This window comes from Condylura cristata, unplaced genomic scaffold (assembly GCF_000260355.1).
Source record: "Condylura cristata isolate star-nosed mole 26May11 unplaced genomic scaffold, ConCri1.0 scaffold00003, whole genome shotgun sequence".
NCBI classification, from domain to species: Eukaryota; Metazoa; Chordata; class Mammalia; order Eulipotyphla; family Talpidae; genus Condylura; species Condylura cristata.
The window spans coordinates 29,637,452-29,658,581 of record NW_004567104.1 but is presented as its reverse complement, the minus strand read 5'-3'; the positions used below and the strand labels follow the sequence as shown (position 1 = coordinate 29,658,581).

The window sequence follows — 21,130 nt, the reverse complement described above, 5'->3', positions numbered from 1 at the left end:
GGGAGAGGTTTGAGTCCAGGGTCTTCTGTTGTCTTCTACTCCACAATAGGCAGCAGCAGGATGAGAACTCAATCTGAAGTCTCCTGGAAAGGTCACTCAGTACAAGATGCTTTTAATAGCTTGTACATCCAAATATAGTTTCAAAGAGCTGACCATGTGAATGCAGGTGTCCTGGAATGCACTATTGATATTTGCCTTTGAAAAGTGAACCACAGTGCATCAACATAGCATGACAAGTTGATGTAATTGTGGCTCTATATATTCTGACAAACATATATAAATATACAAATGTGTGTGTTATATAAATGTACAAATGTGTGTGTAGATATAAATTTGATTAGAACATTACTCTCAAATTTTAAGTACTCATTTATTAAATAACTGAGACTTAACAAGCATATGAGATATTTTATTATATACTCCATCAATACTGAAAATCTGTCATTAGAAACTAATAGCTATTTATTGAGAGCTTCTAGGATTAGAAGGGGAGTAAAAAGTAGATGGGATCAAGTGAACTGTAGTGGAAAGCTATGACATTTTGACATTTGACATTTTGCTGGTGGGTAGTATATAGCAAGAAGTGTGAAGAAGTGTGAAGCTGTACTAAAATATACACAGTGCTATAAAACAATGTTACTCAGTAAAAAAAAAAACAACTAGCTATTAGAAATAAAACCAGGATTCCTTAATTCATGGGGTTTAAACTTTAGTTGGGGAAATAAGACATAAACTTCAATGTTGTATGATAAATCAATACAGACCATAAAGTTCATAAATAAGAGAGTAGATTACTGAACTTTTGATAATTGGGGAACACACACATTGAAGGTAGGATTTAGAGTTGGCCTAAAGGAAAATGCAGGTTATAAGAGGAGAGGAAGGTATATCTGGAGAAATTGTATGAGTAAAATCACAGAGATAGCAAGGTACTTGATGTGTTCGCAATAATGAATAGGTATGTTTTGAGCAAAAGAGTCATCAGAGAAAAACAACCATGAACCCTTATGTCCTTTGCCATCCTATTTTCAATAGACAAGATATGGAAACAACTTTAGTGCTTATTGAGACATGAGGCGATAAAGAAGATATGGTATATATACATAATGGGATATTATTCAGCTATATAAACAAAACAAAAGCATTATCTTGCCATTTCCTGAAACATGGATGGAATATGAGGGGATTATGTTAAGTGAAATCAGTCAGACAGAAAAATAAATCCCTCATGAATTCACTCATACACTGGAAGATGAAGAATCGAAGCAGGTCCCTCCCTGTTGGTACAAAGCAGGTTAAAGCATGGCACAATGAAGTGATGCGCAGCCACTGCAGCATGAGTTAAACCCCTGGCCAGGGAGTTGACCGACATGGCATGGCAGACCTCTCCTGTCTTGCCCATTGTCTTACTCAGCAATGTATTTCAGTAGATCTGCTCGTTCTGCTCCCCACTCTGTCTTTGGGGTGAGAGGTCACACCCTGTACCTCTGACCTGTACCCCCGTTCTTGTATGCATAAATAAATAAATCTTAAAAACAATCAGAAAGCAAACGAACAAATGAAACAAAGCACTTAGAGTCTGACAACAGAATGGCTATGAGTAAGGGTAAAGGAGTTGGGGGGAGTAGTGGAGCCAGTGGAAGGAGGATGTTGATTTAATCATGGTGGAAATCTGACCTTTGTTGGTGGTTGCAATATGGTGTATATATATATATGTGTACATGTCAAGGTGTGAAGCAGTACACCTGAAATTTATACACTGGTATGAATCATTGTTACCTTAATTTTAAGAAAAGAAAAAAAACATTTGAACTAGATAGAGCTAGGTCATAGATTTATTCATTCGTTGGATATTTTTTTAAAAAATTTATTTATTTATGCATACAAGAGCTGGGGTACAGTGGGAGGGTGAGAAGATTCACCAGAGGCAGAGTGGGGAGCAGAACAGGCAGATGTACTGAAATACACTGCTGCAGGTAGTTCAGCAGAGGTCTGCTGTACCATGTGGGTCACCCCCCTGGCCACGGACTGTACTCATGCTGCAGTGGCTGTGGATAGCTTCACAGTGCCTCCCTTTAACTGGTTGCACCACCAGGGAGGGCCCTATTTTTCCTTTTCTAGTTAAGTTTGGCAATTATACATTTGAAGGGCAAGATACACAAGAACAGAAAGCTCAATTAGAAAAATAGAGTTGCTGGTGAAGCTTCTCACCGCCCCTGAGCCTCTGGCCTGTACCCCAGTTCTGTATGCACAAATAAATCTTTAAAAAGAAAAATTCCGTCTCTGGTGAAGCTTCTCACCGCCCCTGAGCCTCTGGCCTGTACCCCAGTTCTGTATGCACAAATAAATCTTTAAAAAGAAAAATAGAGTTAAGGGGATGGATGGACTGGTAGGGGGATCATCTTGGTAGTGCTAAATAATACTAGAATTTTGGTTATGGATGTAGTGTGATATATACCTTTACTGAGTATGAAGTTAAACTCTTGAAACTTGCATGTGTTGTTAAAAAATGAGCAATTCAATGAGCAAGAAAATTAAGGGAAACAAAGAGCCAGAAAAGTGGCTGCATAGTTCTCCCTCTAATTTAGTCCAGTAACAGACTCCAAATTATCTTTGCTTCTCGCAAGAGTCCTGACTAATAAAAGCCAATTTAGAGAGCTGGTGATAATAACACCAGAATGGCTGGTCAGTCAGGGTCAGTCAGGGCAGATAAGGTATGTCTAAGTAGTCAAACCCTCTTGCACTCCTTACCTGGATTTAAGGTATCAGGATCCACCCAGTCACTGAAACCGGAAAACTGGGTTTCATTTATTACTCCAATACCTTCTACTGATAATGTTTTTCTACCTGGTTACTTTAGAGTTTATACTGAAAAATTCTCTGTTGCTTTTCCATAATACATTCCTCCACAGCAAGCAATGAATTTCAACCTTTTTATTTTCCCACATTCCCCAGCAATATCACTGACCTAATCAAGGTGTCATCTGAATATGCTAAGGGACATCAAGATTTTCAGGATTCTGTCTACAAGCCCATGCACTCAAGCTTGAGTATCTTATACTGTTTTTTTTTAATGATTTATTTTATTTATTTATGCATACAAGAGCTGGGGTATAGATCAGAGGTGTAGGAATTGAGAGGATTCCCCAGAGACAGAATGGGGAACAGAACAGCTGAACTGACTGAAACACACTGCAGAGGGGAGTTCAGGGGAGACAAAAGAGGTCTCTTGCACCATGTGGTCAGTTCCCTGGCTGGGGATCAAACTCAGTCACAGTAGCTGCTGAAAGCTTCATAGTGCTGAGATTTTAACCCCTGTGTCACCAGGGAGGCCTGCGTACTGCATATGTTTTTCTTTTTTTTTAAGATTTATTTATTTATGCACATAAGGGCTGGGGTGCAGGCCAGAGGTGCAGGGAGGGTGAGAGGATTCACCAGGGAACAGTGGGGACAGAACAGGCAGATGGACTGAAATACACTGCTGAAGGGGGCAGCAAGTAAGACAGGAGAGGTCTGCTGCACCCTGTGGTCAGCTCCCTGGCTAGGGATCTGTCTCCTGCTCATAGCTTCATAGTGCTGAGACTTACCCTTGCTTTTCCAGGGAGACCCTACCATATACATTTAAAAGAAAAAATTATTAAACTTCTATGATTGTTATTTCATCATTATACTAAAACTGTTTTAGTATATTGTTGCTTAAGTATTTTATACCTAACATTAGGTGTGAACTTTTTATACTTGTAATTCTTAAGCATGTATAAAATCAAACCTACATATTAAGTACAAACCAATTTACAAAACAATTAATTATCAACATTAACTTTTTATGATTATAGATGATATTTTACTGAAACTAAATGAGCTCACATCATGGATTTGGCAACAAATTGCTTTAGAGGGAGATTATTTTACATTTGACAAATTGATAACTCTTTGGACAGGGAATGACTTAATTAAAACATGTTTGTTTGAATTCCTACATGATTTGGTTTATGCATTTTTAGTTCATAAATTTTAGATTAAAAAAACTATAATACTAACACCTGTCATTAAAAACATTTTTAGATTTTATGAATTTTTCAAACCAAAAATTCTGTATGACATGATAAAGACTTCCTGTTACTATTGCTACTGTTGTGAGTGAATTGATGGTGGAGCTTTGGGGAAAGGCTTATTGACACTGTATTCAATCACTCTAGTGACCTGTGAGACTTGTCTCCTGAAAACCAGCGTGTTCTCAAACACATGCCCAGCTTAAACTCTGCATTATTATTTCTAACATTATAATTTTTTAAAGATTTATTTATTTATGCATACAGAACTAGGGTACAAGCCGGAGGTGCAGGGATGGTGAGAAAATTCACCAGAGAAAGAGTGGGGAGCAGAACAGGTTGATTGACAAAGTACACTGTTGAGGGGAGTAGTGGGTGGGTCAGGAGAGGTCTGCTGTGCCATGTGGGTCACTTTCTGGGCGGGGATCAAACTCATGCTGACGTTGCTTTAGCTTTTTTGTGCTGTGCTTTAACCTGCTTTACCACCAGGGAGGGCCCCATTATAACTTTAAACTAGAATAAGAAAGGATCAAAAATGGTTAAGTTGTGAAACTAAAGGACAAAATACTTATTGTAAGTAAAAATTGGTAGGGTAAATCAGAGCAAGACAAATTATGGTAACGGAAGTCCCAGACTTTGTATGTATGAGGGTACGAAGTGATGACAGATTTGAAAAGAGAACTAAACCACTTTGCTTGACTCTTTTATATAGCAAGCAATATTTTGTAAAAATCAACTTTGAGACATAATTTAGATATAATAAGATAATTTAAAAAACACAATTAGATGAGATCTGACAAATGTTTTCAGTAATATAACAATACCATACTCACAGTAAAGCTCAGAGAACATCACTATTCACTTCTCCCAACTCCTTTGTTTTTCTTTGCAATCAATCCTGTATCCTGCCTCTGACCGAGATAATCTGATTTACTTTCTGCTTTGCCTCTTCTAGAATGTCATATGGAACCATACAGTACTGTGTGTGCGGCTTCTTTCATGTCTCATGCTTTAAGATTCAACCATGATGTTGTATATGTCAATACTTCGTTACTTTGCTTAGTAGTATTCCACTGTATGGATATAGAGCAATATGTTCAAATAGTCACCAGTTGACAAACACTTGTTTTGTTTACAATTTGGCTATTAGGAATAAAGTGGTTATAGACATTAAGGTAGAGATATTTGTGTGGATGTACATTTTAATTTCTCTTGGGCAAATACCTAAGCATGGAATTGTTTGATCATATAGTTGGTATTTATTTGATATCATAAAAACTGCAGTATTCTTTTCAAAAGTGACAGTTCAGATTTTCATATCTACCAACAACCTATGAGAGATACTCTGCAGCCTCACCAGCATTCAGTCTTTCAGTCCTTTTGATGGAAATGTATAGATATAACTTGTGTCATTTCACATTTGCCTAATGACTATTAGTGTCAGGCACCTTTTCATGTACTTATCGGCTAATCACTTATCCTCTGTTCAGATCCTTTGTTCATTGTTAATTGAAGTGTCCTCTCATTAAGTTATGAGTTTCTTATATGTTTGGCATGTAATTTTTTTTTAATATTTTTTATAACAGTTTATTTTTACATCATTTTTGTACATTTTTTTTTCCATCTCAATTGTAATCCCCGCGGGTTTCCCATCACCAAGTCACCCATGTGGCATGTAATTCTTTTAGCATGTCTCCTACAGATATTTTCTCCTATTCTATGGCTTGCTTTTCATTTCTTTAAAAAGTTTTTTTAAGAGCAAAATTTTCCATTTGATGAGGTTTAATTTGTCTAAATTTTTTATTCTCTTACAGGTCATGTTACAGGTCATCTAAGAAATCTTTGCCTTAGCTCATGGTCACAAATATCTTTGTTTCTTAAATTTTAGTGTTAACGCTTATGTTTAGTACTGTGATCCGTTACTTATGGTGTGAGATAAGGTTTGGGTTAAATTTTTGGCATATGATAACCAGTTGTTCCAGCAATTTCATATATAATGGCATAAAATGAATTAGTGTGGCGACTTTGCTGAAAAAGTTTTTGTCACGGATCACAAGTCAGTAAGCACATGCCAGTATGCTCAAGCTTGTTAGTCATTAGGGAAATACAAACCCAAACTACAATGAGCTACTATTTTACATCCACTTGGATAACACTAATAAAAAATATAGAAAATAACAAATTTGATGAGGCTGTGGGAATCCTCATACTTTGTTGCTGGATATATAAAATGATGCATGCAATCATTTTGGTAGTTCTTCAAAACATAAACGTGAGATTACCATATGATCCAGCACTCCTCCTTCTTGTTGTATGCTTATTTACAGCAGCATTATTCATAAGAGCCCTAAAGTGGAAATCACCTAAATATCTATCAGTTGATGAGTGCTTAAACAAAATATAATATATACATAAAATTAAATATTTGGCACTAGAAAGAAACCAAGTACTGATATATGCCACAACATGGTATAACTCTTGAAGACATTTTGCTAAGTAAAAGAAGCCAGTCACAAAGACCACATTATATGATTCCATTTATATGAAATGTCTAGAGCGGTAAAATATAATGGTTGCCTGGAATGTTGTGATAGGAGAAAATGGATATGGGGTTTCTTATGGTAATGACAAATTTTCTTTTCACCAGGTTATAGTGATGATAGTACTTTCACATTCAAGTATGTTCTGTTCAATTTTATTCAACTTGCTTTCTTTCCTGAGTATAATACACTAACCTAAATGCTCTCATCAGTCAATAGGTATGTAACTTCCTATAGCTCACATAATATTCTATCTTAATTTTAAAAATTGAGGTACTTATGACACTACCACCTGTAGGTCTAAGGTGTACAACATATTTACTTTATGTATTTAACTTGGAATATAGTTGCCATTGTAGCATTATTACCTTTACTGGGCCAATAATTAAGTAAGATCTAGCCTCTAAACAAATTGTTTATAAAACACTTTTGTTATCTATAATTAGGTCTAATAGGTCTCCAGGACTTACCTGCTAGTTGCTTTAAACAACTTTAAACAACATCTCTCCCATTCCCCTCTATACCCTCCGCCCCCCCCCCCCAAGCCCTGGGTAAACATCATTTTACTTCCTGCCCAGCCCTTTCTTCCACCAACAGTAGCAGGGTATGGCAGGGACTCTCCAGGTGTTACGGAAGTGTTCAGGATTTTTCCCACATCCTGTCCTGGCCTAGATTAAATCCTCCTTTGAAGTGATAGCAGAGTACCTTGTTCACTCTAGCACAAGATGTCCCTCTGAGCTCTCTACTTAAGTCAGTCTCTGAAGAAGCTTAGCCCAGTGGAATGATCAATCTTCCCTCCTGCAGACACCTCATGGTAATTTGGAAGGGGAGTATCAAATGTAAAATGAACCTGTGGAGGGCTATAAATTATTGGTTGGAAAAGATACACATATCCCTGAAGTTGGCATTAAAATCTCCAGAACAGGCAGAGTTTAGTTGCTTGGTAATCCTGCCGCCAGTTGTCATTATTTTCTTTCCACAGCTCAGCATTTTCATCTCCCTTGACTCGGTATTTAATGATGACTATTTGTGTCAGGTGGAGGTAGGTGGGTCCAAGACAGGCCAAATCATAAAGTCAGAACTAAATAGGAAAGAAATCTTGTCCTTAACCATGTCATTCTAATAGACAAGTGTACACTAACTATGGTTAACATAATCCTTTATGATCTATAATTATATCTGTAAAGATCCTTTTCCCAAATAATGTAGCATTGACCGGTTCAAGGGATTAGAACCTGTTCTCCTTGGGACATTTTCAGCCTACTAGTTGTCAGGGGTTGGGGGTAGATTGGAAGTCCACTTCTGAAGGGTGACTATTTAAGTGCTTATCTGTTCAATTTTGAAGTTCTTATCTGAATGACTGGCCAACAACTAGACCTAAATTACATACAAAATGATAGCCTGGCTTTTTTTTTTTCCTAGGGTGAGTTGCTTTCTTTTGTTTACCTTTGTTTCTTGAAACTCATTACCTAAATTCATCCAGACATGCTTGCAAACTGAGTCAAACTATAGAAAAAGAGCTAATCTAAGAGCAGTTCACTTAGTATACAATTCTCACAGGAAATTTAACAAAATATCAGTAGCTGTTTGGAGATCTTCGGATTCTTAATGCAGCCATGCCCCCTTCTCTGAGAAACATCTCCCCACCTATGGGACTAGACTCTTTGGCAATGTAAACAGCAAGCTAAGAACTACTAAGTCAGACCAATCAGGTTATATCCAGGGACAGCAATTAGGTCATGATGAAAAGGAATTTAACTCTTGACACATTACCTGGGCCTCTAATCTCTGTTGTAGCTTTTGCTGAGTCACTTGTTTATTCATAACCTCAGCTTATTCTTGGCCTCACCAGCAACATGGCATTGATAGTTGCCTAACATCTTAAACTAATCTGACCCTGGCATGCTCTTCTTAGAAACATTAGCAAATGGTGTAGCAAAACTTGGGTTTTATATAGAACAAGAATGAACGGGTTTCTTGCTTCTTCCATTTTACTAAGGATAATCATGACATTCCAGGATCCAAAAATAACTGATGTGGTATCCGCAACTGGGTCAAGATACACATTTCCCTCATACAGTGGGCTTGATAAGACAACCAAGGGCTTTTGTAGGCAACTTAATTGTGCCTGCAATTTTTTTTTTATTCTTAAGTTCGATTATAGTGGCATTAAAATGGGGGAAATCATCTACTTTCTTGATTTGGAATAAGAAATTACATATATATAAAATACATGCATCATTTACATATTGAAATGTATATGAAATGGCTGAGTACATGATCAGTATTCAGTGAATATTAGTTTCTTCCCCTAAATTTTAATGTCATTTATTGTATAAAATATTACCTTTTTTGTTCAGATGCCTTAAAATTTATACAATGAGGGCCCTCCCTGGTGGCGCAGCAGGTTAAAGCACAGCACTAAAAGGCTAAAAGCCACTTCTGCATGAGTTCGATTCCCGCCTGCCCTGGAGGTGACCACATGGCACGGCAGACCTCTCCTGACCCGCCCGCTGCTCCCCTCAGCAGTGTACTTCATCGATCTGCCTGTTCTGCTCCCCACTCTGTCTCTGGTGAAGTCTTTCGCCACCCCTGAGTCTCTGGCCTGTACCCCAGTTCTGTATGCACAAATAAATAAATCTTAAAAAAAAAATTTATACAATGAATTGCTGTTACTCTGCATAAGACATGCTTTAAGTGAAAAATTAAGGCTTTTTTGGCCTAAAAGCACAAACTGTCTAAAAAATACAACAAAAACTGCCTTGCAGTTTTTCAAATGTTTTTATTGGATTTAAAATTCATTTAAGAGATATACAGATATACAACTGGTTTGATCGGCTACTAATATATTTTGGTGTCCTTTTATTTTTGTACCCAAGAGCCAGTTCACTTTTTCTCCATGTTCAATACTTAGCTTTGGTATAATTTTGCCACATTCTTCATCTGTTCCTGAAGCATTAGGTTTTCCACCTTGCCTTTTGGTTTTCCTCCTTTGAGTATGTTTTGTAGGACTTTTCCGTTTTTTCTCAACTTCATTGGTTATATCCCACACCATTATCTTTCCATCATTCCCTCCAGTAAGCAGCAAATAGGATTCTGGCAGAAAGTAGACCTGGGATACTCCCAAAGTGTGGCCCCTAAATCCTAGTTCCTGTTCACATTTGACTCCTATTACCCTAAAGACCCGAACCTTACCATCTTCTGCACCACAACTAAAAATATTGCCACAAGATGCTACAGACACAGAGTGAGCTAAAGCAGGGTTTAAAAGTTGACCAGGTGATTTTGGGCTTTCCATTTCTTCTGTTTCATCTTCCTGTAAATTTGTAATCCACAGTGGCCGGGCTTTCTGAAGGTTCCAAAGCATCACCTTTAAATAAGAGAAGTTACAGTCAAGCACAACTCTAGTCATTGAACTCACCTGTCATGCTTATTTTACTTCTAATAGCTAATGACTAATAAAGTCATCAAATTAATCTCAGTAATTAGAATACATTCCCAATAACATTAAAAAAATCAGACTACAGCATGCCAGTGAAATGCTGCCTGTGGGTTAAAACTAGAATGCTAACGGATAGAGGAAGGTAGAATTTACAAAACTAGATCCCAAATAATTTTGATTGATAAACCCATGAAAGTGCCTCCAAATTACATTTTAATCAGTTCATTAAAACACACACAAACACTTTAAGCCACTGCCAGTTTAAGTCAATCTATCCTCACCTCTTCAAATAAGAATGAAGTTTATTAATTTTAGACTATGCTAGTTACAAGTAAAAATGATTAACAAGTAAATTAACTAAATCTAAATCTGGAATAATTTCTACCTGGAGTGCTTTCCCTTTCCTTTTACATTATCCAGATTATTCACCCTGAGGGCTTCGCTCAAATTTCTCTACCTCCAAAGATTCCCTAGCTATGTATTCCAGTTAACTGCCCTCTTCCTGTATTTAAAAAAAAAGAAAATTATGTATATAGAACTGGGGTACAGGCCAGATGTGCAGGGGCAGTGAGATGTTTCACCAGAGACAGAGTGGGAAGTAGAAAAGGGAGATTGACAAAGTACACTGCTGAGGGGAGTAGGGGTGAGACAGGAGAGGCCTGCCATGCCATGTGGGTCACATCCCTGCCTGGGGATCCAACTCATGCTGAAGCAGCTGCGACAAGCTTCAAAGTGGTGTGCTTTAACCACTGCACCACTAGGGAGGACCTCTCTATTTAATTCCTGTTCTATTAACTGACACATACTATTATTTTGTTAGTTTCCTGGAATTTAATTCATCTTTGCTAAGGCCTAGCATAGTGCCTGGGAAAGATCAGAAATTCCAAACATGTTTATTGATTGATCGGAACAACGTGGTATATATGGCCTTTTGTTGTTCTCTACCATGATCTTGTATCATGATTTAACTGATTTAAGCAAAAATATTATTAAACTGTTTAAAATAAAATAGCTTTATGAAAAGATTTGACATAATAATCTAGTGATTCATTCTCTCCCCATAGCAATCATCTAGGAAGGAAAATATTCTCAGTGCTGTCAAAGAGAACAGACGGCTTTATTTTACCACCTCATTTTATCCCCAAATTATGACTCACCACTTAAAATGGACACTAGGATAAGCATGACCTTTTTTTAGACAGATCTGAATTGACACTACTACAGAAAATATTAAGGATTTGGTTTTTTATTCAAAGTAACTTCCCTTGACTCAGACTACTTTCCAAAGGGACATCTATTTAATGTTTGTTTAGACTTTTCTACTAGGGAAAGCACTGAAAATCCTTTTGGATGGAATTCATAATATATATGTTTAAAGATTTATTTATTTATGCATACAGAACTGTACCACCTCTGGTACAGGCCAGAGGTGCAGGGGCGGTGAGAGGCTTCACCAGAGACAGAGTGGGGAGCAGAACAGGCAGTATAGAACGAAGTACACTGCTGAGGGGAGCAGCGTGTGGGTCAGGAGAGGTCTGCTGGGCCATGTGAGTGAGCTCTGGGGCAGGGATTGAATGAATGCTGAAGTGGTTTTACTTTCTTAGTGCTGTGCTTAAATCTGCTGCGCCACCAAGGGGGGCCTGAATTCACAGTACTAACCAAGTAGCCAGCTATCACTATTTGGGTGAAGCCAACATACTATCAAATTGAAATAAATTAAAATAAAGTAATATCAGAAAATATAACAAAAATGAATGAGTAATGGACATCCCAGAATCTCCTAGTTTAAGTGTATTGGTAGGTATCCCAGAGTGATATTTTTCACAATCTGGGTGATATTTTCTGTCTACTTCTAAAACATCCAAACACGAACCATATTCAAAAAATGTTTTCAGCAGCTTAAAACACTGTTGTACTTACTAAAATTATCTAAATGCGTTACTAGTCATGACAGAGTATAATTCAAGAATGATTTACAAGTATTGAAGATTTTCAGGTTGCTTCTTTGTACTTCTTTATTTTTCCTAACTTTCAACTTCCTTTCCTAGAAAGGAAAATATTTTCAACACTTTCTTTTTTTTTTTCAAAGATTTATTTATGCATACAGGACTGGAGTATAGGCCAGAGGTGCAGGGGCAGTGAGAGGAGTCACCAGAGACAGAGTAGGGAGGAGAACAGACTGCCTGATGAAGTACACTGTTGAGGGGAGCAGTGGGCAGGTCAGGAGAAGTCTGCTGCACCATGTGGTTCACCTCCAGGGCTGGGGATTGACCTTGCACTGAAGCGAAGGTAGCTAGGTTATAGTGCTGTGCTTTAACCCATTTTGCCCCCAGGGAGAGCCTATTGTCAATATTTTCAAAGAGAACAATGTTTCATACTTGTAATTTCTCAACACCTTTTCAAGTAGTATCACTATGCAGGAGAGCTAGAGACACTGAATAAAAAGAATACGAGACTTTGGGATTTATGATCCTATAAAAATGTCAAAGGGAAAGAAATATACAAGTGGTTAATGATCAAAAGTTAATGCAGTCATATTATGTGATCCTGCTAAAAATTTTCTCCTTATACAAAAACTTCTTCCCATATGATTCATAAAAAAAAAAGCCTCCTCCACTATCTTGATCTTTGTGTTAGTATTAGAAAGCTTTCAAACTCTAAAAAAGAACAAATGTGTGAAATATTTATTTTCAGATACAAAAATGAGGGGAAAAAGGATCAATATGGATGTTATAGAAATATATGGTCTCAAATTTCTAAGTATCTTCATAAGAAAAAAATTATACTTGAATAGTGGAGACACAGGCATTTAATATTTCTTTGTAATTTACACTATAATTATTCTGCATCTATTTAATAAAAAATTAAACAATCTCAAAAACTTAAGGTCATTGTCTCTGAGTGTGCTTTGCTTAATTATTTGAACCTATCTAAATCAAAGGATATTATTTTTATAATTTCTACAATAACACTGATAGGTATGTCAAACATACTTAGAATGGCAGAAATTCAGTTCCTACCTTAAGATATAATGAATTTGCTCAGAAATAACTCAAAATTGACCTGATAAAAACCTATCCTGTCTACCTTCTTGGTTGCCAGCCACCCCCACCCCGCCCCCGGGCCCCATAGGCTAGCTATTTTTAAACTTTAGAATACTGGATAACAAGTTTTAAAAAGTAAAGTGGTTACAATGCTGTTAAGGAAGTAATTTCTTAAAAGTATGGCTGTGCTGTCTTACTGTATATCAGAACTCAGGGCAGAAGCTGATCTACAGTGAATTTTTAGCAGTTCTGGGCAGTCAAATAATTACCTAATCTCCTCCTAGCCCCCAAATAAAAAAGGCAATTACCTAACTCTTTTCACAAACTATTTCCTACACTGTCTTCTAGCAGCTGCCTGCCACTAAAACTTCTGGCCTACAACTTGGATGCTCATTTCTTATCTAATGTGAATACTGGTCATTTTTGCATACTTATCTATTGTCATGTCTAGTGGTTGATTAATGAACCCGTGATTGAAAACTGGTATAGAAGAAGGATGAAGAATGACTAGAAAGAAAGAAATTGTACATTCTACTTAAAACAGATCTCTGGTTGTGAGGGTGGTCCTGTACAACCAAGTAGACAGATTATCACCACTAAGAAAATGTAGCTCAATAAAGGGTTTGGTCAAGACCAAGGAGTGGAAAACAACTTTAGAGGCTGCAGGATCATTATGCCCTAAATATAGAATCATTATCAATAGAAATGATATAGGTATTTTTGGAAGGTCAACCTTTATTATTTTAAGGATGGTCCCCACACTACAGGACATCCACTGATTTTGCATACTAAGTGTCACCTACAGAGAAGGCACTCACAGATGACAACAACAAAACCCAGTCTCATTTATTCTAAATTTTGGGGTGTGTGTGGAGGGTAGAGGGGGACTGGTAAAGACCATTGACCAAGAAGAACAATCTCAAATACTTAAGGTCATTGCCTCTGAGTAGCAAAGAAAACCTTTGCTACTACTGACAGAATCTAAGAAAGATCTTTGTATAGTTAATACAAAGGTACATAGGTCATTAACTAAAATATGTTTTTTTTTTTTCTAGAAATTGTTCTGAAGCCAACACCTTAAAAAATTTTTTTATTGGTGATGACGTTCTGCTTGATAATCAATTCTGTGATATCATAGAGGAAAAAACAATAGGTCTTGGAGCCATAGACACTGAGGTTTCAATCCCAATTCAGGCAGCTGTATGGACACAATTTTAATTTCATTGATTAAAATATATATATAACTATCAGAGTGTGATTAGAGTAAAAATTAATATATATATTAAGTGCTCACCAAAGAGAAGCCATGGTTATTCTCACTCCATTAATAACCTAAAAGATATTTATTCTCAAGAGGAAATGAATATACAGTGGGAAAGTCAAGCTATTTAAAGTTTCCTTTCCCTATGCTTCTTTAAAGTCAGCTTATTCCACTTTTCCCCCTCAAGTTCCTCCCCACAGCACTGTGTGTGTATGTGTATAAGTGAACACACATACATACATAAATGCATATATACACATACATGCTCCTGGTGGCCATTTTCTGCATTTGGGCTAATTGCTAATGTTTTTTTCAAAACTCAGCATTGTATATACAATGCTGATTTTAGTTACCAGTACACAATATTTTAACTAATGCACCTCTGAATTTTAAGGTAAAAACAACATATCCAGCACCTTCAATCTTCTTTCTTTAAAAAAAAAATTTAGAGAGTAGGTAATAAACTTTGCCTTAAGCATGCCCCTTGTTTCAACAGATGTTTAGAACCAAATACCTGTTTGTCTTAAAGCAAAGTAAAAGAAAGTCTAAAGGATTAATGATTACTTTGTGAACAAAATCCAGTAGTCTGTCAGGTTAGCAGTAAACATGAAGAAGCAGCTAATAGTTCATAAATAGGCAAATCATGTCTCTATATAACAGAACAGAGAGAGATATATTAAACTTAATCAATAACTTAATTCTGTTAGCAAATCCCATTTAGAAATTACCCATGAACTCTATAAAGCATCACCTGCATATCCAGTCCACATGATACCAGGCTCTGAGGCCTCTGAGGCCGAAAAGCTACAGATGAACAGATATTAGAATGTCTCTTCAGGGATCTGCTAACTTTCTTATTTTCCAAGTCTAGGATTTTGATTGCCCCAGAGTCATCAGCAGAAGCCAGTAGATTTTCAGTTTCATTCAATGAAAGACAATTGACTTCTTCCTCATTCACATGAAAACAATCCAGGGAACCTTTGAGAGACCTGACATCCAGTATGCTAATGGTTTCCCCATGGGAAGCATAGATCTTGTTGGGGCAGGAAGGAGAGAATAAGACACTGGTAACATCATCAGCCCCTTGGAAGCGTGTGTGTCCCAATGGAGTCCCATCTTCACCCCAGAGGTGCAGGTCTCCACCTTCTGCTCCAGAAGCCACTAGCCCTTCTCGACTTGCATTCAGGCAGAGAATAGGAGTAGAATGTCCACCAGTCCACTTGACTGCCATAATGGCTCAGAAGACTCTGTGAAGAGGGGGGGAGGGAAACTGTTATCTCATGTTTTATATAAGAACTTGACAGTAGAAGACATATTCATTAAGCAATATAATTAGATACTGTAGACATATAAAAAATAAGACATTTGAAGACGACATCTACAAAAGCCTAGATGAACACGGGTTGGTGTAATGGGCAAGCAAATGCCTAAATGGGCTTCTCTTGCATTAAGGGATCCAGGTAGGTCTGCCCCTCCAACCTTTGATATAAGGGTCACCTGAGAATAAACACTGGTTACCAGTACACAATATTTCAATTAACGCACCTCTGAATTGTCAGGTAAAAACAACATATCCGGCATATCTTTAAAAAAAAATAATTTATAGAGAGTAGGTAATAAATTTGAAATTAGGGAAATTATTTTAAATTAGGAAAAAATACTTTAAAGAGAACACTGAACAATCATCAAGTTGTTATGTGAATAATGTCCTAGAGAGTGAGTTCTGGAGCTAAACTCTCTGGGCAAATAGTTCTGTTAGTTGGGTAACTCTGGATGTTACTGAATCTTCTGATTCATTTTCCTTCTCTACAATATGGGAGTAATAATAATAACACCCATTTCAGAGAATCAGAATATAGGTAAGGCAAATATAATAGTGTAGGGTACACAGTAAGTACTCAACAAATACTATCATCATCACTGTCGTTATTTTATTAGGCTGGTCAAGCTGGTATCATATATATACACCGATGGTCCTCAAAATATGGCCTCCAGGCTAGCAATATCAGTATCATTTATAACTTTTAAAAATAATGAAGACTTTTCCAATAATTTTAATTGTAGTATTCTTTAAAAGAAAAAATGAATAATTCATTACTGCTTTTCTTTATGTCTATATTCACAACATTTTAATCACAGTATCACCTACTTTCTCTTATATAACTACAGTACTTAAAAACTGCACAATTTAGATTCTGGATATGCTAGACTAACAACTCTATAAACTGGAATTGCCACATACTACTACTCTCCCATAACTGCCAACTGGTTAAAGCAAAAATGTCTATCAAGGGCAATTTATACACCTCTAAATGGTTTGACAAAGGGAAATAAACACATCTATCTATACACCTCTAAATGGTTTGACAAAGGGAAATGAACACATCTATTTATACATATTTTTCACTTCAGAAGCAAGGGAAAATATAGTGGGGAAAAAAAAAGCCACAGTGGGGGCTTTCCCCAGTGGATTAATGGGTTAAGCATGGCTAGTCACAGCCACTGAAGCATGAGTTTGATTCCAAGTCAGGGAGCTGACCCACATAGCATGGCAGACCTCTCCTGTCCTGCCTACTGCTCCCCTCAGCAGTGTACTTCAATGGACCTACCTGTTCTGCTTCCTCCTCTGTCTCTGGTGAATCCTCTCACCCTGCACCTCTGGCTTATACCTCAGCTCTTGTATGCATAAATAAATAAATCTTTAAAAAAAAATGTAATGGTGGCTTTGCTATTTTCACATAAAAGGACCTGAACTTACTGGTCTCTATGACAAGAAAATTAAAAACAAAAGGAAATCATTGGATTACCTCAAGTTAAAAGGCTTCTGTACAGTGAAAGAAAGACTACTAGAAAGTTATTTATTGGATGGTAGAAAATGTTTATTATAAAATATATAACAGATAAGGGATTAATATTCAAGATACATAAAAACATACATCTAAAAAATAAAAAATCCAGTTAGTAAGTTGGCAGTTGATGTGAACAGAATAGTCACCCAAGAGGATGTTCAAAAGGCCAAAAAAAAAAGAAAGAAAAAGTTCATTGTCACTGCTAATAATAGGTTCAGGTTAACACAGCCTTATGCCAGTGAGAATGGTACATATTAAAAAGACCCCCAACAAATGCTGGAGAGGATGTGGGAAAAAAAGAACCCCATTAGACTGTGGGTGGGAATGTAAACTGGTTGCAACCATTTTGGAAAGCAATCTGGATATATCTTAAAAAACTAAAAATGGAAACACAGTATGACCCAGCAACTCCTCTTTGGCATATATCCAGAGACTATGAACCCATCAAAACGAAAACCCATGTTTCCTCAATATTCATAGCAGTTTTATTTATAATAGTTAGGATATGGAAACTGACTAAATGCCCATCAGCTGATGACTGGATCAAGGTGTGGTACATCCACAGCATGGGAATTACATGGTCATAAGAAAGGATGAAATACATAAATGCATTCAATTTCCACAAACTGGAGGGAACTTAAGAGAATTGTGTGCAACAAAGTAAGTTAGAATGATAAAAACAACTACTGGATATTTACATTGCAGACATGTATGTATATGTATATGTTTATGTGTGTGTTTATTTATGCATACAAGAGCTGGGAGATAGGCCAGAGGTGCAGGGAAGGTGACAGAATTCACCAGAGACTAGGCAGATCCACTGAAATACTGCTGAGGGGAGTGGCAGGAGAGGTCTGGGGCACCATGTGGGTTAGCTCCCTCGTTGGGGATTGAACTCATGCTGCAGTGGCTGTGGGTAGCTTCATAGTGCTTAGACTTAACATCCTGGGCACTGACACAAGAGGGAGAAGGGAAAGGGACAAAGAAAAGATGGTGGGGGGGGTAGGGGGGAAGATACCTGAAATTAGTTCAGTGATACAAAGATAAATGTCCTAACCATGTTTTGAAAATACTTTGTAATGGCAATCTACCTAAAATTTCTATTCCTAACACAAAAATTATTTCTCCTTAATTTAGTAACAAATCACAAAATGAGAACAATCTTCATAAAGATGACAAATGGGAAAAAGACAAATTTGTCACCTTCATAAAGATGACAAATGGGAAAAAGACAATTCAGTAGAACTAGTACACAAAGGAAATTAACCAATAGGTTTTAAAGGAGAGGCCTAGAGAGGAAATGACTCAGAGGGAGGTAAAGACAGGGAAGCCTGGTGGTTTGATTTTTGCTGACAAGTACTAAAATAATTTTCTACCATAACAAAAATGCTTGCCTAATGTTCTAGATAAACCAAATAAAAAGAACTTGCAATTTAAAATGAAAGGCATTATTACTTAGGTGCAGGAATTCTTTGTGGACTAATTACGATATGACAGACAACATTCTACCTCAAAATATGAAATTTGCATTAACTACTGAAAAGGCCATATAAGTTATTAATAATTTTGTTTAACACAGTAAAGTACTTTTAGGGTACAGAGCATTTATTTCCTTTTAATTTTGCTTCAAAGTCTGCACTCTACACTCTACTGATCACCTAGTCAAAAAAAATTAAAAAATAAAAATAGGACTATTATGGGGAACATTAAGAAAAAATAATTGAGAAAACTCCAGTAATTGTCACACTGAGGCTTTTAAGTTTAGTCAGTTAATATTCATCATGCAGATTATTGATTCAATCAGAACACCAGAAATCACTTGCTTTACTTAATCTACAAATTTAAAAATTATTTGTTATTACTTGAAATACAACTGAGGACTTCATTCAAAGAGTGTTAAATCATCAGACTTCTATGGAAGGTAGTAGAAATATATAGTTAAATGATGACAATTTCAGAAATGAGCTAGCAAGCCCCTTGTTATTTTATTAACTGGGGCTGAAATGTCTAGCAGATATAGGTAAGTGATACAATTCTCACATTCAGGTATCAAGCTAACAAGTTTCTCTTCTCATTCATAGATGCCAAAAGGGTCAAATATATTAATCACATCCTATTGTGATTACTTTAATTACATAATAGATTTCTTCAACACCTAATGAAATAAAGGAGGGACAGGAAAAGGTGGGGTAATTTGAGAGTATTTTTAGAAAGGGAGGTGTGCAGGTGGCAATTCTGAAGAGTCAAAGATCAGAACAAGAGTAATGAACATCAAAGAGGGTCATGTCAGGAGGGTAAGCAAATGATACATAGAATGAAAAGGAGGCAGTGGTAAAGGAAATCTCTTTCTACCTCGAAATTCTATTTGGGCCACTTGGAAATTTGCAACTGAAAGCCACCTCCTTGAGCTGGACAAGATTAGCAGCAGAATTATCTCATTAGAATCTTCAAAGGCGCTCTACCTCACCTACACTGATAGGGAAACAGTCAGCATCTTTAATTAAACTGAATAATCTTTAAATACTATGTCCTAGTCATATTTTCACTTACTCACTTGACCTTTTTAAGTATCCCTGCCTTCAAAGCTGTTCATCCTTTCTGTTCTTTACCCTCTCCTTTTCTCAGCTGGATGCAGTCTACTTATCCTGGAAGATTTAAGACAAACATAACTACCTTTCCAGACAAAACTTGGTTCTCCTTTCTATGGGTGAAAGCTGAAAAATGAATAATGAATAACTTCCTTATTCAGAAGTTACACTCAATGAACTTGAATTCCATATTTAAGAAATATGAGTCACTATTATCACAATAAAGAAAGGTCAGTTTTTCTTTTTTACATTTCAATTTTCCAAAGCTGGTCTTGATGTGGCAAAACTGGAGAGTAACCAAAATAACTGAAGGGCTGTGGCATTAACATTAATAATAATGAAAAGGATCTTTGTTACTAAGCTTGGAGAAGAAAACCTCGGAAGAAGAATGGAGAAGGTGGTGGTTCTTTTGTTTTTACTGGAGGAGAAATCAAATATACATAGCAGGGAAGCTTCTGTAAAGATTTCCTATTCCATGAAGGTAAGAGATCTGTGAATCCTATTATTATAATAATTACCTACCTCATTTAGTGTTTTATTATTTTCTCTAAGCACAGCTAAAGGCTGTCAGAAAACTTTGGGGACCACCTAAGAAAACGCGGTATGAGCAAATAATGTTGAAAAGTCTTTTTCTTCCAAAAGAGAAATATAATTATAGCCTTCGCTAAACATTCTCACTCTTGGAATTTTTAATTAAAACACACTGCCTTCATCCTCTTATCAATCAATAGGTTAGGAGGAAAGGCTGGAAAAGGCTTCACAATGGAGCACAGTACTTTGAGGGGGTGGGGAAGGACGGCTCAAATGTGGCAACCTCATTCTTGGGATATACGATAGGACACAGGTTCTGAAATGTACCGGTACTCAGGGAGAGGACCTGACCAGGCAAAGAGCACCTCAAATGCGAAAGGTAAAGAAACTCCAACTCAAGCAGCAGGTGGCGGAGGTAGCAACTGCCTCGTAAGGCAGGAGAAGTTTCATGCGTTGGTCTGAAACAGGGATCTAACGGACACTGGGACATCTCAAAAGAAAGGGGACCCAGGGAGCCGCTGCGGAGCCACTAGACCAGAAAGTGGGAGAAAACACCGAAGGACAGCCACGAACTCACCGACGCCAGCCGCTTCCCTGCGCTTCCCGCTCCCCCAACTCCGCGCCGCGTAATGACCTCACCAGCCGGCGCCCAATCGCTTCAGCTGTAGGACGCGAGGCGCCTCGGCCGAACAGTCACATCCGGGGCGAGGGGAACCGCGAGCGAGCTGGGCGTACGCCCTTGCTTCGTGCCCTCAACCCGCATGGCGGAGCCGCGGGCGCGCCGCGGGCAGGCCGTGCGAGTCGGGCGATTCCGGCGCCCGCG

General features: G+C 37.4%; 2 protein-coding genes across 3 annotated transcripts in view; one reads left to right on the top strand and one right to left on the bottom strand.

Moving 5' to 3' along the window:
* Positions 1–9,354: 9,354 nt before the first annotated feature.
* The window catches only part of WDR53 (WD repeat domain 53), a 12,209-nt gene continuing 433 nt past the window's right edge, over positions 9,355–21,130 (bottom strand). Inside the window, exons 1-3 of one of the 2 annotated variants that reach the window (XM_004675128.2) lie at positions 20,885–20,948; positions 15,091–15,586; positions 9,355–9,962 (exon numbers count right to left, since the gene is read on the bottom strand). In XM_004675128.2, the coding sequence (XP_004675185.1) occupies positions 9,384–9,962; positions 15,091–15,570 (1,059 nt within the window). In that variant the 5' untranslated portion in view covers positions 15,571–15,586; positions 20,885–20,948 and the 3' untranslated portion in view covers positions 9,355–9,383. Of the gene's footprint in view, positions 9,963–15,090; positions 15,587–20,884; positions 20,949–21,130 lie in introns of those variants that run through there. The other variant, XM_012734120.1, reaches the window with a different exon arrangement.
* Positions 20,678–21,130, top strand: part of FBXO45 (F-box protein 45) — a 16,701-nt gene continuing 16,248 nt past the window's right edge. The window contains exon 1 of the mRNA XM_004675423.2: positions 20,678–20,736. Coding sequence (XP_004675480.1) covers positions 20,678–20,736 — 59 coding nt within the window. The remainder of the gene's footprint in view (positions 20,737–21,130) is intronic.